Source organism: Rhinolophus sinicus, chromosome 5, assembly GCF_057876585.1.
Source record: "Rhinolophus sinicus isolate RSI-liver-muscle chromosome 5, RSI-T2T, whole genome shotgun sequence".
In the NCBI taxonomy this organism is placed as follows: domain Eukaryota; kingdom Metazoa; phylum Chordata; class Mammalia; order Chiroptera; family Rhinolophidae; genus Rhinolophus; species Rhinolophus sinicus.
The window spans coordinates 68,346,093-68,371,914 of NC_142505.1; the positions used below are offsets into that span (position 1 = coordinate 68,346,093).

At 49.5% G+C, this 25,822-nt stretch overlaps 1 protein-coding gene across 18 annotated transcripts in view; it reads right to left on the reverse strand.

The window, feature by feature from the left end:
• Positions 1-25,822, reverse strand: part of OBSCN (obscurin, cytoskeletal calmodulin and titin-interacting RhoGEF) — a 147,188-nt gene that overhangs the window by 120,835 nt on the left and 531 nt on the right. For all 18 annotated transcript variants that reach the window (XR_016021423.1, XM_088798862.1, XM_088798859.1 and 15 more), the window contains exons 2-11: positions 22,131-23,149; positions 20,678-20,947; positions 20,302-20,562; positions 19,154-19,462; positions 18,425-18,691; positions 17,554-17,829; positions 16,796-17,071; positions 15,938-16,213; positions 15,013-15,288; positions 14,088-14,363 (exon numbers count right to left, since the gene is read on the reverse strand). Coding sequence is in view for 17 of the 18 variants with exons in the window: in XM_088798862.1 (XP_088654988.1) it covers positions 14,088-14,363; positions 15,013-15,288; positions 15,938-16,213; positions 16,796-17,071; positions 17,554-17,829; positions 18,425-18,691; positions 19,154-19,462; positions 20,302-20,562; positions 20,678-20,947; positions 22,131-23,115 (3,472 nt within the window). In the remaining variant the exon portion in view is untranslated. The remainder of the gene's footprint in view (positions 1-14,087; positions 14,364-15,012; positions 15,289-15,937; positions 16,214-16,795; positions 17,072-17,553; positions 17,830-18,424; positions 18,692-19,153; positions 19,463-20,301; positions 20,563-20,677; positions 20,948-22,130; positions 23,150-25,822) is intronic.

Genomic DNA, 25,822 nt, shown 5'->3' on the forward strand with positions numbered 1-25,822 from the left:
GCAGTAAAACTTTCACTTGGCAGATCACTAAGAGTCAGGAAAAATATTTCCAGCCTAGGTGGTCTGTACTCATTATGGCTAAACCCACTAAAAAGAACAGAGACAAAGATGTGCAAACCCACTTCCCACCACCCACCACTCCCCCACCCATCACAGCAGAGCCTGGTAGAGGCAGCTGGGTCAACTCAGACAGAGTGGCTGTGCTGGTGGCTTCTGGCTACAGGAATGCTGCTCAGGAACCACACAGGCCAGGAGAACCATAGCCCACCTTTTCCCACCACTGGGGGTGGTGCTCAGAGACCAAGGCAACCAGATCCTAAAAGGGACCCCACCTTCTCAGGGAATACAGGGCGTTTTCCACAATCAAGGTGATACCACCCCACAGAGATCCCGGTAGCCCCAATAGTGCAGGCTAGAGAAAATAAAAACTTGCACTTCAGCACCATATACTGGAAAACAAAAGAAAGACCTCTACTTATCAAACTCTAAACAGTGAAGAGTCAAATGCTAAAAAAAAAAAAAAAAGAAAAAGAAAAAAAAATTTCATTCCCACAAATGCCAAAGCTGAGAACATAATTCATCAAGCACAATGAATAACCAAGGTAACAAGAGAGTTCAGAAAGAAAATTAAAAATCTCTAGAAAATAAACTTCAAGACATAAAAGACTATGATTTAAATGACAGAGAATTCAAGACTGAAATTCTGAAAAAAATTCAACAAGATACAAGAAAACTCAGAAAAGCAATTCAATGAGCTCAGAAATATAATCAACAAACAAAAGGAGTACATCACCAAAGAGACTGAAACTATAAGAAAGAACCAAACAGAAATTCTGGAGCTGAAGAACTCAGTGAATGAGATGATGATTGAACTAATGAGCTTAGGAATAAGCAGACCAGATGGAGGAAAGAATTAGTGATACTGAAGGCAAAACTCTAGAAATGACTCAGATCCCTAAGGAATATGCTACTAAACAATGACTGGCTCAAAGGGGAAATAAAAGAAGAGATCTAAAGATACACAGAGAAAAATAAGAATGATAATATAACATCAAAATTTGGGGGATGCAGCAAAAGTGGTAATAAAAGGGAAGTTTATAGCATTACAGGCCTACCTCAAGAAACAAGGAAACTTTCAAATAAACAACCTAACATTTCACCTTAACAAACAAGAACAAGAAGAATAAATGAAGCACAAATTCAGTAGAAGGAAGGAAATAATAAATTAGAGCAGAATTAAATAAAATAGAGAACAAAAAGACAAAATAAATTAATGCAACAAAGAGCTGGGTCTTTGAAAATATTAATAAAATTGACAAACCTCTGGCTAGACTCACTAAGGAAAAAAAGAGAAAAGACTCAAACAAACAAAATCAGAAATAAAAGAAGAGAAATTACAATGGACACCACAGAAACATAAAGGACATCACAGAAACAAAAATACTATGAAAGACTATACACCACCAAATTCAATAACCTAGAAGAAATGGACAAGTTTTTAGAAATATATAAACTTCCTAGACTGAATCACGAAGAACTGGAAAACCTAATTGGATTGATCAACAGTGAGGAAATTGAAACAGTCATCAAACACCTCCCAAAAAGTAAGTCTAAGACCAGATGGCTTCACTAGTGAATTCTACCAGACATTCAAAGAAGATTTCATACCTATACTTCTCAAACTCTCCTGAAAAATTGAAGTAGTTAGTAATACTTACTAACTCACTTTACTAGGCCAACATTACCCTGATACCAAAAGCTGGCAAGGACAACACAAAAAATGAAAACTACAGATCAATATCTCTGAGGAATACAGATGCAAAAATCCTAAGCAAAATACTAGCAAATCGAATACAACAATACATTAAAAGGTTAAACATCACGATCACGTGGGGTTCATTCCAGGGGCACAAGGATGGTTCAACACACACAAAAATCCATCAATGTGATACATCACATTAACAAAATAAAGGATGAAAATCATATGATCACATCAATAGATGCAGAAAAAGCATTTGATGACACACAACGTCCATTTATGGTTAAGATACTCAATAAAATGGGTATAGAGGAAAAGTACCTCAACATAATAAAGGCCATATATGACAAACCCTCAGCTAATATCTACTCAATGGTGAAAAACTGAAAGCTTTTCCTCTAAGATCAGGACCAAAACAAGGATGCCCACTCTCACCTCTGCTCTTCAACACAGTGTTGGAGTCCTCGCCAGAGCTTTCAGGGAAGAGAAAGAAATAAAAGGCATTCAAATTGGGAAGGAAGAAGTTAATTTGTCACTTTCTGCAAATGACATGATCTTATATATAGAAAACCCTGAAGAATACACCAAAAGACTACTAGAAGCAATAAATAAAGTTGCAGGATACAAAATCAATGTACAAAAGTCCACTGTGTTCCTATACACTAACAATGAAATATCAGAAAAAGAGATGAAGAAAACAACTCCATTTGCAATTGCAACAGAAAGAATAAAATATCTAGGAATAAACAAAGATGTGAAGGACCTATACACTGAAAGCTACAAGATATTGTTGAAAAATTGAAGACATTGAAATTGAAAGATACCTTTCAATTAAAGAAATTAAAAGATATCCCATGTTCATAGAGTAAAAGAATCAACATACTTAAAATGGCCACGTTACCCAAAGCAATACACAGATTTAATGCAATCTCCATCAAAATCCCAATGGAATTTTTCAAAGAAATAGAACAAAAAAATCACCAGATTAGTATGGAATCACAAAAGACGCCCAATAGCTAAAGCAATCCTGAGAAAAAAAAACAAAACCAGAGGTATCACACTCCCTGACTTCAAATTATACTACAAAGCAATAATAACCAAAACAGTATGGTATTGGCAGAAGAACAGAGACACAGACCAATGAAACAGAATTGAGAACCTAGAAATGTGGGCAACTGATTTTTGATAAAGGAGTTAAAAACACACAATGGAGAGAAAAAAATCCTCTTTAATAAATGGTGTTGTGAAAATTGGAAAGCCACACGCAAAAGAATGAAATTAGCCTACTATTTGACACCATACACAAAAATTAACTCAAAATGGATTAATAAATATAAGACCTAAAACAATAAAATACATAGGAGAAGACATAGGTTCTAAACTTACGGACTTTGGTCTCAGAGAGGACTTTATGAACTTGATTCCAAAGGCAATGGAAGTAAAGACAAAAATAAATGAATGGAACTACATCAAACTAAAAAGCTTCTGCGCGGCAAAAGAAACCATCAACAAAACAAAAAGGCAAGCAACTAAATGGGAGAAGATATTTACAAACAATACCTCTGAAAGGGGCTAATATCCAAAATATAGAAAGAACTCATACAACTCAACAACAAAAAACAAACAAATTTATCAGAAAATGGGCAGAAGACCTGAACAGACATTTTTTCCAAGGAGGCACACAAACAAACAACAGATATGTGAAAAGATGGTCAACTTCACTAGCTATTGGGATATGCAAATCAAAACCCATTGAGATAACACCTCACACCTGTTAGAATGGCTATTATCAACAAGACAAGTAATAACTAGTATTGGAGAGGTTGTGGAGAAAAGGGAACCCTCATACACTGCTTGTAGGAATGTAAATTGATGTAGCCACTGTGGAAAAAACAGTATGGAGTTCCCTCAAAAAAATCTACCTGAAAAATTTGAAAACATTTATTCGTAAAGGTATATGTACCCCTATGCTCATTGCTGCATTATTTACAATAGTCAAGACATGGAAACAACCTACGTGTTCTTCCATGGAATATCGGATAAAGAAGACATGCTTCATATACACAATGGAATACTCTGTGGCCATAAGAAAGGATGAAATACTGCCATTTTGACAACACGGATGGATCTTGAGCATATCCTGCTAAGTAAAATATGGTAAGTCAGATGGAAAAGGACAAGAACCATATGATTTCACTTATATGTGTGATATAAAACAGAAAGTGGCAAACGAACAAACAAACAAGCAAACAAGCAAACAAACTCATAGACAACACAAGTGGGGCAGTGGGGGAGGATAAAGAGGGTCAAATATATGGTGACAGTGGGAGACTAGACTTTGGGTGGTGAATACACAACGCAGTACACAGATCATGTATTATAGAATTGTACACTTGAAACTCATGTTATTAACCAATGTCACACCAATAAATTTTTTTAAAGAACCAATCAGAGATGAAGAACACAATACCTGAAATGAAGAATAAATTAGAAGGAATTGACAGCAGATTAATTAATACAAAAGAATGGATTAGCAACCTGGAAGACAGAATAGTGGAAATCACCCAATCAGAACAGCAAAATGGAAAAAGAATTTTAAAAAATGAGGATAGTATAAGAAATCATTGGGATAACATCAAGCATTCACAATATAGGGATTCCAGAAGGAGAAGAGAGAGAAAGAGGCAGAAAGAATATTTGAAGAAATAATAGCTGAAAATTTTCCTAATTTAGGGAAAGAAACAGATATCCAGGTCTAGGAATCACAGAGAGTTCCAAGCAAGATAAACCCAAAGAGGCCCACACCAAGACATATTGTAATTAAAATGGCAAATGTTAAGGGTAGAGAGACAATCTTAAAGGCAGCAAGAATGAAAAAACAAGTTACCTACAAGGGAAATCGCATAATCCTATCAGCTGATTTGTCAGAAGCAACTTTACAGACCAGAAGGGAGTGGCAGGAAATATTTAAAGTACTGAAAGGAAGGAACCTACAACCTAGAATAATTTATCCAGCAAGTTTATCATTTAGAATTGAAGGAGAGATGAATAGTTTCCCAGGCAAGCAAAAACTAAAGGAGTTCACCTACTAAATTGGCCTTACAGGAAATGTTAAAGAGTCTTCTTTATGCAGAAAAGAAAAAGCCATAACCAGAAATAAAAAAATACAAGAAAAAAAAAATTTCACTAGTAAAGGCCAATATACAATAATCGCACAACAACATAAAAATCTAATAGGAAGCTCAAAAGACAAAAGCAGTAAAAATAACTAATTATAAATAATCAGGAGATACAAAAAACAAAAAGATATAAAACATGGCATCAAGAGCATAAAGAGTGGAAGGGGGACTAAAAATGTAGTGCTTTTAGAATGCAATTGAACTTAAATTCCTATCAGCTTAAAATAGACTGTTATAGATGTAGATAGATATATATGAACCTCATGGTAACCATAAATAAAAAACCTACAAAAAAATGAAGAGAAAGGAATCCAATCAAAACACTGAAAACCAATAAATCAAAAGGAAATAGATCCAGAGATGAAAGGAATAGAGAAGAACAACAAAAGCAACCAAAAAACAACAAATAAAATGGCAACAAGTATATGTGTATCAATAATTACTCCAAATGTAAATGGACTAAATGCTCTAATCAAAAGACACAGGGTGGAAAAATGGTTTTTAAAGACATCTATGTGCTGCCTACAAGAGACTCACCTCAGATCGAAAGACACATGCACTGAAAGTGAAGGTATGAAGAGAGATATTCCATGCAAATAGAAACAAAAAGAAAGCTGGGGTAGCAATATTCATATCAGACAAAATAGATTTCAAAACAAATAATGTAAAAAGAGACAAAGAAGGACATCACATAATTTTAAAGGGCTCAGTTGAAGAACAGGATATAACAGTTGTAAATACCTGTGCACCCAACATAGGAGCACCCAAGTATATAAAGCAAATGTTAATAGATATAAAAGCAAAAATTAACAGTAATACTGTAACAGTTGGGGGCTTTAATGCTCCACTTATTTCAATGGATAGATCATCCACACAGAAAACTAATAAGGAAATAATGGCTTTAAATGTCACACTAGACCAATGTGACTTGACAGACATTTACAGACGATTCCATCCAAAAACTACAGGTTACACATTTTTCTCAAGTGCACATGGAACATTTTTCAGGATAGATCATGCGCTATGCCACGAAACAAGCCTCAATAAATTCAAGAAGATTGAATTATATCAAGCATATTTTCTGACCACAATGGCATGAAACTAAAAATCAACTACAGAAGGAAACAGGAAAAAGCACAAATGTGAGGAGATTAAAAAACATGCTTCTAAATAACCAATGGATCCAAGAGAAAATCAAAAACAGTCTTGAGATAAATGAAAATGAAAACGCAACCTTACAAAATGTATGGGATGCAACAAAAGCAGCTATAAGAGGAAAGTTAACAGCTATATAGGTCTACCTCAAGAAGTGGGAAAAATCCAAGCAAACAATCTAAATTTAACTTAAAGGAACTAGAAAGAGGAACAAACAAAACCCAAAGTAGGCAGAAAGAAGGAAATAATAAAGATCAGAGTGAAAATAAATGAAATTGAAAATAGAAAAGATTATTGAAACTAAGAGCTGGTTCTTTGAGAGGATAAATAAAATTGACAAGCCTCTAGTAAGACTCATCAAGCAGAAAAGAGAGAGAACACAAATAAATAATATCAGAAATAAAAGAGGAGAGACTACAACCGACACCACAGAAATACAAAGGATCATTAAAGAATGCTGTGAACAATTATATGCCAACAAATTCGACAATCTAGAAGTAACGGATAAATTTCTAGAAACATATAACCTTCCAAGACTAAATCAGGAACAAAGAATCTGAACAGATCAATTACTATCAATGAAACAGTAAAAAAAATCTCCCAACAGGGGCCGGCCCGGTGGCTCAGGCGGTTAGAGGTCCATCCTCCTAACTCCAAAGGCTGCTGGTTCGATTCCCACATGGGCCAGTGGGCTCTCAGCCACAAGGCTGCCAGTTCAATTCCTCGAGTCCTGCAAGGGATGGTGGGCAGTGCCCCCTGCAACTAAGATTGAACATGGCACCTTGAACTGAGCTGCCGCTGAGCTCCTGAATGGCTCAGTTGGTTGGAGCACATCCTCTCAACCACAAGGTTGCCAGTTCGATTCCTCGACTCCCGCAAGGGATGGTGGGCTGCGCTCCCTGCAACTAGCAACAGCAACTGGACCTGGAGCTGAGCTGCGTCCTCCACAACTAAGACTGAAAGGACAACAACTTGAAGCTGAATGGCACCTCCCACAAACTAGGATTGAATGGACAACAACTTGACTTGGAAAAAAGTCCTGGAAGTACACACAGTTCCCCAATAAAGTCCTATTCCCCTTCCCCAGTAAAAAAAAAAAGAAAAGAAAAAATCTCCCAACAAACAATAGCCCAGGACCTGACGGCTTCACAGGTGATTTTTGTCAAACATTTAAAGAAGAATTATAACCTATTGTTCTCAAATTAGTCCAAAAAAATTCAAGAAAAGGGAAGGCTCCTAAGATCTTTTTACGAGGCTACTATTACCCTGATTCCAAAACCAGACAAAGGCATTACAAAAACAGAAAGTTATAGGCCAATATCCCTGATGAACATCGATGCCAAAATTCTTTTTTTTTTAATTAAATTTATTGAGGTGACAATGGTTAGTAAAATTATATAGGTTTCAAGTGTACAATTCTGTATTACATCATCTATATATCACATTGTGTGTTCACCACCCAGAGTCAGTTCTCCTTCCATCGCCACATTATTTGATGCCCTTTACCCTCGTCTACCATCCCCCCCTCACCTCCCCCTCTGGTAACCACTGAACTGTTGTCTGTATCTATGAGTTTTTGTTTCTTTGTTTCTCTTGTTCCTTTGTTGCTTTCAGTTTTATATCCCACATATGAGTGAAGTCATATGGTTCTCGACTTTTTCTGTCTGACTTATTTCACTTAGCATAATAATCTCAAGATCCATCCATGTTGTCACAAGTGGCAGTATGTCATCTTTTCTTATGCGGAAGGGCCAAAATTCTTAACAAAATACTAGCAAACTGAATTCAACTATACATACACTATTATCAAGTGAGGTTTACACCAGGGGTGCAAGGGTGGTTCAACATCTGCAAAACAATTAATGTGATACACCACATAAACAAAATTAAGGATAAAAATCTATGATTATGTCAATAGATGCAGAAAAAAGCATTTGAAAAAATTCAACATTCATTTATGATAAAAATTCTCCACAAAGTGGGTATAGAAGGAACTTATACTTCAACTTGATAAAGGCTATATGGAGCTAACATCATACTCAACGGTGAAAACCTGAAAGCTTTCCCTCTAAGATCAGGAACAAGACAAGAATGGCCCCTCTTGGCAGTATTACTCAGTCCTGGTCACAGCAATCAGACAAGAAAAAGAAACAAAAGACATCCAAGTTGGAAAGGAAAAAGTAAAACTCCCACTATTTGCAGATGACATGATACTATATATAGAAAATCCTAAAGAATCTACACAAAAAAATAATAGAATGAAATAATTCAGTCAAGTAGTAGGATACAAAATTAATATACAAAAATCCATCACATTCCTATACACTAAAAAGGAACAATCAGAAGGAGAAATTAAGAAAACAATCCTATTTATAATTGCATCTAAAAAAAATACCTAGGAATAAATCTAATCAAGGAGGTAAAAGACCTGTACTGTGAAAACTATGAGATAATGAAGAAAGAAATTGAAGAAGACACAAATAAATGGAAGCATACACCATGCTCAGGGATTGTTAAAATGACCATGCTACTCAAAGTAATGTACAGATTCAAGGCAATTCCTATCAAACTACCAATGACATTCTTCTCAGAACTAGCAATAAAATCAAATTTATATGGAACCACAAAATACCATGAATAGCCAAAGCAACCATGAAAAGAACAAAGTTGGAGGTATCAAGGTCCCTGATAACAAACTACTACAAAGCTATAACAATTGAAACAGTATGGTATTGGCAAAAATAAAACAGACATGCAACCAGTGAACCAGAACAGAGAGCCCAGAAATAAACCCTGGCTTATATGGTCCACTAATCTACAACAAAGGAGGCAAGAGTATACAATATGGTAAATTAATTCTCTTCAAAAAATGGTGTTGGAAAAACTGGACAGATACATGCAAAAAAATTGAACTGGACCACTCTCTTACACCATATACAAAAATAAACTCAAAATGGGTTAAAGACTTAAATGTAAGACCTGAAACCATAAAACTCCTAGAAGAAAAGATAGGTAGTAAACTATTTGACATTAATCTGAGCAACATCTTTTTGGATACATCCCCTCAAGCAAGAGAAACAAAAACAAAAATAAACAAGTCGGTCTTCATCAAGCTAAAAAGCTTCTTCACAGCAAAGGAAACCATCAACAAAACAAAAAGACAATCTACTGAACGGAAGAAGATATTTGCCAATGATACATCCAATAAGGGGTTAATATCCAAAATTTATAAAGAACTTATAGAACTTAACACCAGAAAAGCAAACAATCCAATTAAGAAATGGGCAAAGGACCTGAATAGACATTTCTCCAAAGAGGACATACAGATGGCCAATAGACATGTAAAAAAGATGCTCAATGTCACTAATCACCAGGGAAATGCAAATTAAAACCACACTGAGATACCACTTCACTCCTGCCAGAATGGCCATCATCAATAAATCAACAAACAACAAGTGTTGGTGAGGATATGGAGAAAAGAGAATCCTTGAGCACTGTTGGTGGGGCTGTAAATTGATGCAGCCACTATGGAAGACAGTATGGAGGTTCCTCAAAGAATTAAGAATAGAACTACCTTATGACCCAGCAATTCCACTTTTGGGTATTTATCTGAAGAAATCCAAAGCACTAATTCGAAAAGATATATGCACACCTATGTTCACTGTAGTATTGTTTACAATAGCCAAGATGTGGAAGTGACCTAAGTGCCTATCAATAGAACGATTGGATAAAGAAGAGGTGGTGCATATATACCATGGAATATTACTCACCCATAAAAAAGAATGAAATCTTACCCTTTACAACAACGGGGAAGGATTAGAAGTTATTATGTAAGTGAAATAAATCAGGCAGAGAAAGGCAAATACCATATGGTCTCACTCATATGTGGAATCTAAAGAACAAAACAAATAAACAAACAAAATAAAACAAAAACAAACTCATGGAAACAGACCAAAGGGATGGTTACCAGAAGGGAGGGGGTGGGTGATGGGTGATAAAAGTGAAGGGGAATATAGCCAATAACATTGTGATAAGTTTGTATGGTGACTGGAATTAGTGGGGTGATTACACTGTAAGTTATAAAAATATCAAACTACTATATTGTATACATGAAACTAATATAACCAATATAATATTGTATACCAACTATACTTAAATTTTAAAATAAATAAATAAATACTAAACTAAAAGTTTTTAAAAGTGGAAACAACTCAACTGTCCACTAGTCGATGAAAGAATAGACAAAATATGTTATATACATACAATGGAATATTATTTGGCCACATAAAGAAATGAAATACTGACACATGCTACGCGTGAATAAACTGTGAAATCATTATGCAGAGTAGAAAGAGCCAGACACAAATGGACACATATCACATGATTCCATTTAAATGAAAGCAGGCCAATCCACAGAAGCCAAAAATGGGTTAGTGGTTGCCAAGGCTGGGGAGGGGAGAATGGGAGTGATTATTATTGAGTTCAGGGTTTCTTCTTACGGTCATGAAAATGTTCAAGAATCAGACTGTGGTGTGGTTGTACAACCTTGTGAATATACCAAAAACCATGGAATTGTACTGTAAAATTGTGAATTAGTCATTCAAAAAAATACAATCGCTAGACAGACGTGGACTAAAAATCCCCCCCACAGGTGTGGGCGTACTCAACACCACCAGGCCAAGCTCCCCTTGGTGGGCCTAGCACTCTGCTGACTGTGAAGTGACACAGAGAAATTACTCCACTGCTTTACAAGCTGACCCGTCACTCTGGCTGCTCTTCATCACCCCTTACAGGTTTCCTTTTTTTTTTTTAACTGAAATGCAGTGTGATGCTGAAATAATGAAATACCCAAAGTTTCTAGCACTTCTGTGTTAGTAAAGCTCTGCCTAAGGCAAGTGGGTGGAGCAGAACCAATTGCATGTTCTTAAGTAAATATATCTTCAGGACAAAAAAAGGCAAGAAGTGACATTAATGGCACATGAGAATATCTGTCATGTTATACATCAAATTCACTCACTGGAAACTAGTGATTTGGGCTTCACTTTGTCACCAAGGACCCCACTTCCCAACTCCTCTTCCTCAGGCAGGAGACATCTGCCCGAGTGTCTGAAGTGGGTGGCAGACACCCCAGTAGAATGAGAGTGGATGGTTTTTATCTGAACAGTAGCGTGTCAATTTTAATGCACATCAAAAGAAAACACAATTAGCCTCTGCAGTGCAAACTGCATAGATGTCATTGCTAAAGAGGGCTTAGAGAGGCATCTTAAACTTTTTCAAGAAGTCAACTGAAAGAAAACTCTACATAAAGACCACCAGTTTGGGGTGAAACCCTGGTGGCCTGCAGGACTCAGCCCTCACTGCGCGACCACAAGGAATCTTCTAGCCCAGGTGGAAGAGTATCACCTCTCCTTTGCATAAAAGTGACAAAGCCGCATAGGCCTGTGAAAACACAAGCCAGTGTACCCTGGTTTTGAGTAGTGTGTCCCCAAGGACAAAACTCGGTTTGAGAAGTTGGCCTTAACAACCTAGTATGGGTTTCTGCCCAGTCTCCTGCACGACAATCACACACAGCCAGCCAATGACATCCATAACTTTCCAGACACCCTTACGCACACACACTCCCTGGAGTGCTGCCTTCGGATGAACCCACTCTGGGGTTCATCCTCCAGGACGAGATGTGAGGACCTTGCTGCCTGGACCTTTGCTCCACAAGCAAGCTCAGCCCCCTTGCCTGCCTGCTTCGTCCCCAGAACCCCAGTGCCTTGCAGGGAGGCGGCCCATGCCATTGCACAGTGGCAGGGATGAGCTTATGGGGCAGTCCCTCAGCACAGCCCTAGAAGCTCTATCATTGCCCCACTTCACAGATGAGGAAACTGAGGCACAGAGCACAAGGATAAGAGGTCCAGGGTGGCCTGAATAAATGACCACAAACAAGCTTAAAACAATAGGAATTTTTCTCTCCCAGGTCTGGAGGCCAGAAGTCCAAGATCAAAGTGTCACAAAGTCACTCTCTCTGCCCCTTCCAGCTGCTGGCGCTTCAGGCATCCCTCGGCTTATAGCCACATCACCTCATCTATGCCGTCTCCCCATGTCTGTGTGTCAAAGCTCCTCTTCCTTTGTCTATGAAGATCCCTGTCATTGGATTCAGGGCCCACCTAATCCAGCATTAGTTAATCTAGAGATCCTTAACTGCTGACATCTGCAGAGACCCCATTTCCACATACGGTACGACCACAATCTGAGATTCCAAGTGGGTGTGAATTTCGGGGAGAGATGACATTGACAACTTGCCCAAGGTCACCCAGCGGCTAAGAGGCACAAATGAGGTCTGACCCTGTCCACACTCTGATTCCTCCACAGCCAGTCTCAAAGGGGGTGTCAAAATCAGGGCATGGCCACTCTAGTGTGGGCATGGGCCGGCCCACAGCACACCCCCCTCAGCACACCTACCTCCTCCACCCTCCAAGTCCCACCTCAGAGGCAGGAAGGCCAGGCGCTCACCTTCCCAGGCTGCCTGAAGCAGGGTGTGGCAGTGGGACACACCCAGCCAGGAGGGGTAAGGAGAAATCTGCTTCAGACTCCTAGAAGAGTGTCTGTCTTCCAAAGAGAAGAGACAGCCATGACGACCTGTGCTAGGCAGGAAGGCCCCAAAACCCCTGCCCCACAAAGTGCATGCAGCTTTCCCTAGCTACTCCACCAAATGCTAATCCAGGTGCTGCCATGAAAGGATTCTGCAGAAGGAATTTAGGTCCCAGGTCAGCTGACTCTTAACTAATCGAAAGGGAGATGATTCTGGATGGGCCTGACCTAAGCTGGTGAACCCTGGAAGGGAGGAGCTCTTCCTGGCCAAAGATTCGAAGCACGAGAGTGATTGGACATCAGGGGGATTCTCCATGGCTGGCCTGAAGATGGAAGACCCACATGGCAAAGGGCTGAGAGCGGCCCCCAGCTGCCAGCCAGCCAGAAAGCAGCCTTAGATTTGGAACCGCAGGAAAGGAATTCTGCCAACAAGTTGGATGGGCTTAGAAGAGGAACTCCAGAGAACTCAGCCAGTGGCATGTGGATTCCAGCATTTGAGACCCTGAGGAGAGAATCCAGTCGCACCATACCTGGACTTCTGACCTACAGAATTGTGAGCCAATCAGCAGGCATTGTTTTAAGCCACCGAGTACATGATAATTTGTTGCACAGCAATAAAAAACAAAACCAAAAAATTAAAAAATAAACACCCCTTTCACGTTCTTCCTGTCTTGAATGTGATGGCTGGAGCTGTGAAAGCCATCTTGTGATCATGAGGCAATAAGCATTAGGGAATAAAAGGTAACATGTTCAGGATGGCAGAGAATTAGAAACAGACAGAGCCTGAGGCCCTGTGATGCTCCTGTTGGCAGAGGAGCCATTAGGGTCTATGTCTCCATCCCACTGGAACCAAGCTGGCCTTACACCTGGCTTTGTGCAACAGGACACAGAGACAGTAACATTCTGGAACAGCTGAAAACAGACATTAACCAGCCCTGTAGCTTCTACGATTCCCTCAGGGGAACCCAGCCACCATGTGAAGGAGCCCAGGCTGTCCACATGGACAAAGAGGCCTGTGGGTGAGATGTCATAAGGGGTGCCAGATATAGGGGTGAGCCCAGCCAACATCACAAATGAGAGAGCCCTATCTCTCCCCAGCCAGCCCTACCCACGGGAACCATCCTAATGGGACATCAGATACACAGATGAGGCCAGGCTGGCTGCTCCGGTCCCAGTCGAAACCATGTGAGCAGAAATGAACAATGCCCACCGAGCCCTGACCCATGGAATCGTGACAGTAACCAATTGTTCTTTTGGGCTTCTACATTTTGGGGATATTTGCTACTCGGCACTAGAAAACTGACTGAACAAGCCCTGATGAGGCTACTGAGTGCTTTCCCCTGCCCTTGCCCACACTGAAACACTTCCTCTGGGCCTGTTCCCGGTGTGGTCAATCGTCTGTTTTGTCAACTGACCTGTGACGTCCAGGCAGAAGGAGACCCTCTGGCCCCCGGCCTCGCAGCTGTACTCCCCGCTGTCCGCCTTCCCCGCCTGCTGCAGCACCAGACGCCGGGCGCAGCCCTTGGCCTCCACGCGCACTTTCGAGCTCCCACTCAGCTTCTTGCCATCCTTGTACCACGTCACCTCCGTCTGGGCCTGGGCCACCTCACAGCTCAGCGTGGCGCTGGCCCCCGCCTCGGCCTGCACCTCACTGCGTGCCTGCTGCTTCTTGGCAAACACCACCGTGGGCTCTGGGGACAGAGAGGGACATGCATCCAGAGGCCTCAGCAGATCCAGCTCATGTTGCAGACCCGGGGACCAGGACAGACGAGGCAGGGCTGCTGGGCAATGAGCTCCACACAATAGCACACAATGGTTTCATCCCATGAGCACACCGGATCGGCACGCTCTGGACCTGACGAGCGGAGGGCTGAGGGGTGCTGGTCCTCAAACTTTGACCACTTCCACACCTGCCTGATGCCTGGTACTGGAGCTGGCATAGCCCGTGCCATCAGAGCCAGGTCTCCCTGCCCTGGGCCACTGCTCGCCTGGCCGGCCCTGCTCCCCACCTCCCTCCCACCATGCCCAGGTACAGGGCACAAAGAGCTGGATGGGAGCAGATGGGAGATGCCCATCCACAGGCACCGGAGCCACACTTGCACCTTTGTCTGCCTGGGCCACAGAGGATGCAAGAGAGCAGAGTGCCAGGTGAGCCAATCAGAGCCACACCCACCTGTGGTCATCCACTGTCCCTGTCCACTGCCCACCACAGCAGGACACACACCCAGCTCAGCTCAGCCCCACCGGGACTAATTGAAAGACCACCACGTGTCAGGCTATGAGCCAGTCACAACGTCACCCCAATCAAGGCTAATTCACTCCCCTCCCCAGATAACTGACCTGTGACGTCCAGGCGGAAGGAGACCCTCTGGCCCCCGGCCTCGCAGCTGTACTCCCCGCTGTCCGCCTTCCCCACCTGCTGCAGCACCAGACGCCGGGCGCAGCCCTTGGCCTCCACGCGCACTTTCGAGCTCCCACTCAGCTTCTTGCCATCCTTGTACCACGTCACCTCCGTCTGGGCCTGGGCCACCTCACAGCTCAGCGTGGCGCTGGCCCCCGCCTCGGCCTGCACCTCACTGCGTGCCTGCTGCTTCTTGGCAAACACCACCGTGGGCTCTGGGGACAGAGAGGGACATGCATCCAGAGGCCTCAGCAGATCCAGCTCATGTTGCAGACCCGGGGACCAGGACAGACGAGGCAGGGCTGCTGGGCAATGAGCTCCACACAATAGCATACAATGGTTTCATCCCATGAGCACACTGGATCGGCACGCTCTGGACCTGACGAGCGGAGGGCTGAGGGGTGCTGGTCCTCAAACTTTGACCACTTCCACACCTGCCTGATGCCTGGTACTGGAGCTGGCACAGCCCGCGCCATCAGAGCCAGCTCTCCCTGCCCTGGGCTACCGCTCGCCCGGCCGGCCCTGCTCCCCACCTCCCTCCCACCATGTCCAGGTACAGGATACAAAGAGCCGGATGGGAGCAGATGGGAGATGCCCATCCACAGGCACCGGAGCCACACTTGCACCTTTGTCTGCCTGGGCCACAGAGGATGCAAGAGAGCAGAGTGCCAGGTGAGCCAATCAGAGCCACACCCACCTGTGGTCATCCACTGTCCCTGTCCACTGCCCACCACAGCAGGACACACACCCAGCTCAGCTCAGCCCCACCGGGACTAATTGAAAGACCACCACGTGTCAGGCTATGAGCCAGTCACAACGTCACCCCAATCAAGGCTAATTCACTCCCCTCCCCAGATAACTGACCTGTGACGTCCAGGCGGAAGGAGACCCTCTGGCCCCCGGCCTCGCAGCTGTACTCCCCGCTGTCCGCCTTCCCCGCCTGCTGCAGCACCAGACGCCGGGCGCAGCCCTTGGCCTCCACGCGCACTTTCGAGCTCCCACTCAGCTTCTTGCCATCCTTGTACCACGTCACCTCCGTCTGGGCCTGGGCCACCTCACAGCTCAGCGTGGCGCTGGCCCCCGCCTCGGCCTGCACCTCACTGCGTGCCTGCTGCTTCTTGGCAAACACCACCGTGGGCTCTGGGGACAGGCAGGGACGCACAATCAGAGGCCCCACAGAGGTAAGCCCTGGAGCCATGAGAGAGGATCAGGTCCCAGGGAGTCATAGGTCCCCCACAGGGTCTTTCTGTAGTCAAGTGCTGCAGCACAGCTCTCCCTGGCATGAGAGAGGGGCCTGACCTGTGACTAGGGACAAAGGGAAGGAGTAGGAGGATGGCAGAGACCCTCCTGGGGGCCAGGATAGGGCAGAGCAGGACTCAGAAAATGCATCAAGAGGCCCCAATGGCTTCTAGAAAGAGCCAGGACCTCAGATTCACCAAGATCTAAATCTGCCCTGCCGAGGACAATTCCAGCACCTTTTGGGCCCTTTTGGCCTCATTTCATCTTTAAAAGGAGAACAAAGACTTTGAATTTCTTTCTCATCTTGCATTCTTCATCTATCTCAATGTTAGTTTTGTGGGTAATTTCTTTTCACAAATCGAAGCAACTGCCCCACCCCAAGCATTTGCTGAAGAAATGGTGGGCCAGGCAGCTCTGCCTTGCAAGTGCCAGATGCAACTGGACCTGCTTCCCACCCACCAAGCTCAGGAGGTGCGTGCCTACCACAGACTCGCAGCTGAAAATCCACAGAATGCTCGCCCACACGGCATGAGTAGGTGCCCTCGTCCTGCCTGGTGACTGAGGTGGCCACAAGCCGGTGCCGCGTGCCCACGTCCTCCTGCGAGAAGTGTGAGCAGGAGCGGCTGAGCTCTGCACCGTCCTTGAACCAGCGCACACGCATGTGGGCCTCTGCAGTCTCGCACTCAAAGTGGACCGGGCCCCCGGCCATTGCATCCACACAGCCGCCCGCCGAGTCCTTGTGCAGAAAAGGTGTGAGCCCTGCAAAGGCAGCAAGGGTCAGGGAGCTAGAAGAGCCCAAAGAGCACACCCATGCACTAGTAGACACAGGCGCTCGGGGACTCTGGGCCCACACTGGACCCTGGCCCAGTCCAGACTAGGGACCCCTTCAGACAGGGCTGGCTGCTGATTTCCAACCACCCAAAGCCAACTCACAGGACCACCTCTTGGGGTCCCGCCCCTACTAGGCGGAGCCCCCCCAATACACTCCCCACAGGTTATGCTTAGCCCCATCTGCCCCCACTGTCCCCATGGGTCACCTGAACCTACCCTTCCCCCACCCCTGACGGGTCACCTGAGCCACAGTTCCCACAGGGTCACCTGAGCCTACCCCATACCCTAATCCCCCACACAAAGAACATCAGCTCCTGTGGCCCAGACCCCCTAGAGCCTGTCCAAAGATGAATACAGAACACAGGGCTATGGCTGTGGCAATGGCCAGGAGGATATGGACACACACACACCTTGCACCGACAGCTGGTAGGTGATGCGGTCCCCACAGCTGACACATTCATATAGGCCAGCATCATCTCGTACCACGTCCCGCACCAGTAGTGCCTGCTGCCCTGCCGAAGCCTGCACCTCGTACTTGGGGCCTGGGGGTAGTGCTCGGCCATCCTTGAGCCACGTCACAGTAGCAGCCTGGTCCGACAACTCAGCCAGGAGCTGTGCTTCCTCATGCAGCCGGGCCAGGACCTCCTGCACTGCTGCTGGATGCTTGCTGGTCAGCCCTGGGGCAGCTGGGGGCCCCAGCAGGTGGAGAGAGAACGCATAGATGGAGAGGGACATGGATGGGGGGGTGTGGGCAGAAGGAAAGGAGGACGTGGACACAGAGTAGATAGAAAGAGAGAAGGGGACAGATGGTGGAGGGGACAGAGGAGAAGCGTATAGAGAGTGAACAGAGGAGAAAGGGGACAGAGGGGAAGGAGACAGAAGAGAGTGGTTAGAGAAGTGGACAGAGAATGAGAGCCAGATATGGGGTGGGGGAAGACACAGAGGCAAGGAAGCAAGAGACAGGACAAAATGTGGAACAAGAGAAGAAATCAGAGAAGAGGGAGAGAGAGGGAGAAAAGGGGTGGGACAGATGGAGACATGAGGTCCTGCGTCATTGGGACAGGACTCACACCCTGTGGCTGGGGCTACTTGCCAGGCTGGGCAAGCTGTCTCACACACCCCATCCCACCGTGGGGCCCAACTCATCCAGGCCACACACCCAGCAGCTCGCCTGTGTTCTCCAGGAGCCCTGGGGTCTGGGGACCACCATCCTCCTGCCCCCAGCCCCAGAGAACACAGGACTCAGAGAGGCCCAGGGGTCACGGGCCGGGGTCCCCCTACCTCGGACCTCCATGCGGATGCTGCTCTCAATGCCATTGGCCACGAACTTGAGCTCAGCACCATGCAGGCTGGCGGGTACCGAGCGGATGGTGACAGTGTGCCGGGTGCCATCACAACGGATCACATACACATTGCTGGCCTTCAAAGCCTGCCCATCCAGGAACCACTCGCCCGCCGAGGCCGAAGTGAGGTCCACAGAGAAGGTCACCTCACTGCCCTCCACTGCCTCCACTGCCTTCAGAGGCGTCTTCACAGCCAGCTGGGGGACTACAGAGTAGGGGCTTCAGGAAGGAACAGGGCCCGCCCTCCCCTCCTCCTTCTCCCCCAGAGCCTGGGCTCAATTTCCCCCTCCTCCAGGAAGCCCATCAGACAGGTACACAGCAACCACGAGAGAACACAGGGCTCAGGAGTGAGTGGGGACAAGTTAGAGCCACCCAAGATCCCCTCCAGATCCCAGAAACCTGGGGGTGGGGGGCGGATTGTGCAGCCTGGTCCCCCGGGGCTGGTGAACACAGATAGGTTCCTAGGGGGCTCAAGTCCTGTCTCAGGGTCCCTTCCCCTTCCTACAGAGGAGGCTCCAACAGCATCAGGACCCCCCAATAAAGAGGCTCCATGAGTCACTGTGACCTTGCTGAGTCTGGGCTACGCTCTAGGTGTGGGTAACTCAGCAATGGGTGCTTCACAGGCCATTATCTGGAAGCCATCGGGCATAGGACCTTCCACACTTACCCAGGTGAATGGTCCCCGGAAACTCAAGGTAATGGCTCTGGCCAAAGCTGTTCACAGCTGAGACACGGAACTGGAAGTCCCCCTCCTCGGTCACGCCAGCCACAGTCAGCTCTGGCATGGCCACCCACTCGGCCTCATGGCACCGGCTCCAGGTGTAGGTGCCCAGTCGCTTCTTCTCTACCAGGTAGCCATCAATGGCAATAGGGCAGTCCCCGTGGGGTGGAGGGGACCAGCCAAGGGTCACAGAGCTCTCCGTCCTGGCCTTCACCACAAGGGCCTCAGGGGCATGCAGAGGCGGCTTCCTGGGGGCTGGGCAGAGCACAGGCCCATGCCACTGATTGGGGGTCCCCCTTCCTGAGCCCCAGGTCCAGAACTGCTCTGGAAGAGGGGATCACAGAATCCCCAGCCCTGCTGGGGGGCACTGCTCTGATAGCGGAGGGGGATGTGGGGAGACCAGCCTGAGGGGAGGCTGTGGTCCCATGACCCCTGGCCCCACCCTGTGGCCACATCTCTAGTTATGGCAGAAAGGGTGCCCTGGCTTCAGTAGCCACACTTGGCTCAGGGCCACCTTGATCTGGCTATGCTGTCCATGTGGCCTGGGGACAGACACCATCCAGTTCTCTGCCTTGACTCCATCCCCACACTGGGATTTTGGCCTGGTCACTGGCTGAGGCAGGTCACAGTGAACCTCCCAAGATTGCTGAGGCCCCTGTGCAGGAGCACATCCCTGTCACCCAGTTAGGGGCTGGCCCTTTGGGGGTGGGCAAGGTAGGGAACCGCCACCCCATCTACAAGGTAGACACCAAAGCAAAGGCCATAGAAAGAAGACATGCTCACACGAGACGTTTCCCCCCCCCCCTTGCACTACACACACATACACACACACACACACACACACACACAGTGCTTCTAGAACAATGTGCATCTTCTATTAATAACTTGGTTGGTGAGGTGGGGGGCCACCAAGACTCCCACTTTGCCAATGCTTGGGGTGACCACAGTGAAGGAGGGCTGCAAGCAATTCGGGGTCTGAGGGACACAGAGCTGCAGCCTGGGCAGCTGGCCCCTACACCCTCCCTGCAGCTGCTGAGCACAGGAGGACCCAGTGCAGGCTCTCCCACAGCAAGGGGCACTCCCCAGGTCCTTACCCGACACACAGAACTGGGTGGACGTCCTGCAGTCCCCAGCCACGAAGGCAACCTCACCCATGTCCTCTAGGCTGCACTGGGAGATGGTCAGCGTGTGGCACGTGCCTTCGGTGGTGATGGCCACGCGGCCACTGGCCACCACCTCCTCTTGGTTCCGCAGCCAGCGAACCTGGTCCTCTGGCCTGGCCAGCTCTACACAGAACATGGCAGTGTCTCCCACTCGCACAGCCGTCTTCCTCGGTAGCTTTCGGGTGAGGTTTCCTGGGGTGGGCAGAGCCAGGGACTGGTCAAACCCTGCCTACTCCCACCAACCCCCAGTCTCGTGGGTGCTAGCCCCTCACTCCGCCTGCCTGTCTCGTGTTCCCTGCCCACCTACCTCGCACCGCGAGCTCAGCCACCGTGCGGCTGCCCTCGGCCGTCTCGCAGATGTACACGGCATCGTCGTCAGCTGAGGCGTTGTGCACCGTCAGCCTGCGCTCTGTGCCTACCTCCTCGATGGCGTACTTGGCGCTGGCCCACAGCCGCGTTTCCTCCTTGTACCACGCGGCCTCCGTGGCTGGCAGTGGTACCTCGCACCGGAACGTGGCCGACCCTTTCTCCTGTACCTCGAGGTCCTGCAGCCGCGTCCTGAAGGGCACCGGGGGCTCTGCAGGGAAAGGGCGGATGAGTGAGGCCGGGAAGCTGGCAGCGAAACCCAAGTGTGATAGGCGGGGCAGGGGGGCGAGTGAGTAGGGCGGCGGGGCGAGTGTGCTGGGCCAGGGAGAGGGCTGGGCAGGGGCAGTGGGGTGGATTAGGGGCGGGGCAAGGCAGGTAAAGGGGTGAGTAGGGGCAGGGGGCCTGGGCAGGGGTGCGTAGGAGGACTGAGGAGAGAAGGGAAAGAGGGAAGAGGAGAGGAGAGAGAACTTAAAGGAAAGAGCCCTTTCCCCCCCAAATATAAGAAGTCTGGAAGAGAAAAGAAGAAATGAAACAGGTGAAGCTTCACCCCCCTAAGCAGGCCGTGCCGCTGGTTCTGGGAGGGCTAGGTCGGCTGGGCTCCCTCCCACGCACACGGTGAGGCAGCAGGGCCAGGACCTGCCTGCTAAATCGCTAAACTCCCTGAGTCCTGGCTGCAGGCCAGGCCCTGCCGCCTCAGGCATCTTCCCCAACCAGCTTCTGAAGGGATCCCCAGGGAGAAGCATCTCCCCCAACCCCGCAAGAACGAGGAAACTGAGGCAGACATGCAAGAGTTGAGTCGTCTTGTCTGAGATCCTACAGCAGGTGAGATGTGTAAGAAGGTGGAGGCGGGAGTCCCAGCACGAGAGGCCAGTGTTAGGAGTGAAGAATAAACGGGCCTCCCAACAAAACCTGGTGGTGTTTTCCACACTTGCACCCAGTGTCCCAGGGAACCTCAGACCCGGACAGGAGCTTGCGAACTGGCCCAGACGGCAGCCCCTGGCCCCGAGGTCTCCGAGGACTTAAGGTTTTGTCCCCGTTCCTGCCTTCCTTCCCTCTTAGCCAGGGAGACACCTTAGCATCGGGGAAGAGGGAGGGCCTGGGTCATCCTCACCATGGACCAGGCAGGCTCAGCCACCGGGCTGCCCGACCATCTCCCTGGGGGAGGGAATGCTGGTGACAAAGCGCATTCTTCTTTACTCGTGTGACTCACAAAGACGGGACAGGCTGAGGGTCATCCCGTGCCGCCAGCATTTTGCGGGCCAGGAAAGGTGAGAGCCGCGAGGACTTTCAGCTCCGCATCCGCTAACCGACAGACAGGACGCGAGCCTGGGGAGGAGCCTGGCCTGCGCTCACCCAAACTCACTGCGGCAGAGGTGCGCGGTGCCCCAGCTCACCTCGAACGACGACCAGCACAGAGCTGTAGGTCTGGCCCACGAGGTTGGACGCCGTGCAGGTGTAGAGGCCGCGGTCCGACTGCTTGCAGAAAAGGATCTTGAGCACAAAGTTCTCCTGTGCGTCCTCGTACACCACGTGTCGCCGGCCCTCGGCCACCAGCTGCCCATCCTTCTTCCACACGGTCTCGGGCTTAGGCTCACCAGTCACGTAACAGCTGAGGCGCGCGTGCTTGCCTTCAGTCACCGTGCAGGTGCGCGTGCCGGCCCCCGGCGGCGAAGCCGGAGCGCCCTCCACCCGCATGGCCTCGCGCCGCCGCTGCAGGTGCGCCAAGAGCGCGGCGGTGGAGGCTACAGGCGGGCCTTCCGCATCCACGTCCGCGTCCACCGTCAGCGCGGCGGCAGCGCTGGCAGTGCCCAGCGCGTTCTCGGCACGCACAGTGTAGGTTCCTCCGTCGTGCGGCCGAGCGGCCTGGATGCGCAGCGCGCTCGCCTCGCCGCTGGCTTCCACGCTCACTCTGGGGGCGTCGGGAGCGCCCAGGCGCCGCCCGTCTTTGGCCCAGCTCACTGCCATAGGCGGCGAACCGCGCACGCGGCAGCGGAAGGTGGCCTCAGCGCCCTCGCGCACTCGGATGGACGTGGGCCTCAGCAAGAAGTGGGGCGCCTGCTCCGCGCAAGCGGCCTCGGCGTTCACCTGCAGGCCCACGGCCGCGAATGCCTCGCCGATGGCGTTTCGCGCGCGGCACACATACTGCCCGCTGTCGCCGAGCGCCAGATCCAGGATGGTAAGGCGGTACAAGTCTCCGTCCTGAGCCAGGCGGAAGCGAGCACCCGCCTCTACCAGCTGCCGGTCCTTCTCCCAGCTCACCTGCGGCGTGGGGTTGCCCACGATCTCGCAGCTCAGCGTGGCATCCTTGCCCACCGACACCACAAAAGCCTTAGGTCGGGTAAGGAAGCGGGGCGCACCACTGAACGAAGAATGATCCATGCTGGGGGTGAGGGTGGCGGGAAGGACCTGCGAGCTGGGTGGGGAAGGTCATGGTGGGGATGAGCCTCTGGCATGCTCTGAGCCCGCCCCCTTTGCCCCACCAATCCACCTCACCCTTCCAGTGTTACCTGGAAAACCCAGCTTCACCCAGGTGGACGCCTGCACATGACCCCCCCCATCCTAGTCTCATCTCCCCACTCCCAGACAACTTTCCAGAAGGCACGGTGGTCCAGAAGTGCAGATTTGCCCCTTCTTGGGCATTTGAAGTCTGGCTCTACCCTCAAACTGGCTGTCCTAACAGGTGAAAATCTCCTTCCTCTCCCCACAGCTTCAGTTCCCCTGCCGGGACTCAAGTCCAGCTGAGCACCTGTCCCAGAATACCCCACCAGCAGCCAGGCTGCCCTCCTCCCTGTGCAACATTGCACAGTGGAGCCAGCATCTTCCCCCCACCAGCCATGTTGTACCTGGCCAAGCAGACCTGTCCTGTCCCCCGTGGGCCACTCCAACTGTCCTAAGTGTCCTGTTCCCTCCCCACATACGTCTGCCTCCTGGAGCCAGAAACTATGATTTGCCTATGTCTCCTCCACTCAAAGAGGGGGCAGCTCTCTGCACCCCTGGCCATGGGAGGCCCACGGTGGGTGCTCACTGTGGACCTGTCCCCTCTATCTGTAATACACCAGAAGTCACAGCCCTCTGCCTGGCATTCCCCTTTCACCTCCCCTGTCCGTTCTTCCCCCAGGTGACTCCTCCACAAGCCTTTGGGCCCAGGGGCACCTCAGACCCCCTTGCCCAGTGGAGCCCACGACAGGGAACCCTGTACACAAGGCTGTCCTACCTGCAGTTGCCCTGGGCCAGGGCACACCTCACCTCTTCTGGGGTCCCCACTCCCTCAACCTCTGGGGGGTTGTGCTTGTCAGTGAGCAGGGAAGGGATGGAAACCCTGCAGCTAGGCAGGTTCCTGCTAACAACACAGGGACCCCGGCCGACCAGGCTTCCCGGCCCCTCCCTTCCGAGCTTGCACAGTCAGCAGTGTGCCTGCAAAGGACAGCAGAGAATCCCCCGAGAAGAGCTGGGGTCCTCCAGGCTGAGAACAGTCAGGCCAGCTAGCTGGACCCAACCTGGGGTTTGCAAGTGGCCTGGTCACTCTAGCTCCACCAACGGGGCATCCTGCTTGGATAGGGCTGGCACCATCAGTGATTAAGGCTCCAGGTGACTCTGGCCTCTGACCATCTGGGGTGGCCCATGGCTGGACCCAGCACAGGTGGGAGAGGTGAGACTGGGCCCTGCCTGCATAGGACTTCTGTGAGAAGAGCGAGCACAATGGGCCCGGGCTGGCCCCAAGTGCCTTAACTTCCTCCACCCCAGGGGTTGGGCCTCTGGCCTCCAGGCATAGGTTGCCCACCACAGGAGGAGCAGCAGCGGATGTCCTCCGGTGGTCCTCTGCTGTGATTCAGGACCTAATCCTCATTAATCCCGCTCAAGGAGGCTGAGCCCGGACCAGCCTGCTGACTCATTGTGCAGTCAGCACCTCTGTCCCCCGCGGGCCAACTGCCCCCCCCCCCACGAGGCTGGGCAGGCCTGAGAAGATCTGGGCAGGCCACCACCCGAGCACCACCTCCGTAGATGCCCCCCTGGGCCTTGGAATCCCTCTGACGCCAGGTTTCTGGGGATCCTGATCCCAGAGCTCTTCCCAGTGCACCCCACAATCATGTAGTTAGTGTGTGAGTTACCCAAAGCAGGACATGGCATTGTCCCTGTCCCTGCCACACCCAAAACAAGTGCCCAAGAAGCAGTTCCAAGCTCATGAGTGAGCATGTTCAGGGGCACACCTCCACAGCATTGCCCTCCAGGGACAGAAGGAAAGGGACAGGGAGGGAGCTCCCATCTCTGCTAGTGCTTAGGGAAGCCTTTCCCTGCCTCTGGCAGGTGTGCAGGCCACCCACTGGCCTGACAAGGGTGGGCAGAGACCCCAAGATCTCCTAAGGCCACTAGGGACTGGGACTGTGGCAATGCCCTGCTCCCTATCCAGCCTGCACTCCCTACCCTCCATGCAGCTGACCCCATGGGGTCCAAGGAGGCTCACCAAGATGTGACAGCCTCAGAGCCCCACAGCAGCCCCACCATGCAGGTGTCCCCTGGTCAGCGGGGCCAGGTTCCCTAAGCACATCCCCAAGGACTCTGAGCCGCCTTCATTCAGGCTGAGGAGGGGAGGGGACCACAAAAGGCAACCTCTGGGCACAGGCGCACCTGCAGCAGCCTCTTCCCCTTGCCACATTGGCAGAAACAGGCCTCAGGAGGGGTCCTAGCCAGGATCTCAGCCCCAGCCTCCCGGAAGCCCCACCCCCTCAGACACTTGCCTGGAAAGGAGGCTTCCTGTGGACCCTTCAGAGGCACTCCCGCATGTCCCCCATGGACACTGGCAGGAGCCTCACACCAGGGCTGAGACCCCTCCATCTGGGGTCATTTCCACCCTGTCTCTCCCACACCCCACCCTGTCCACTTGCTTTTCCAGTATTTGGCCACTCTTAGGTCTGCGTGGCCCTGAACCGTTTTCCAGATGAGCCAGGGTTCCAGCCTGACAGCAGAATTCTGAACCCTCCCATTGCCCCCATGCCCTTCCAGAAAAGACTCCAAGGGCAGCTCCTGGATCTTCGCCCCCCCCCACCAGACCCCTGGGCCCCGCTTCCCACACTCCACGGGAAATTCT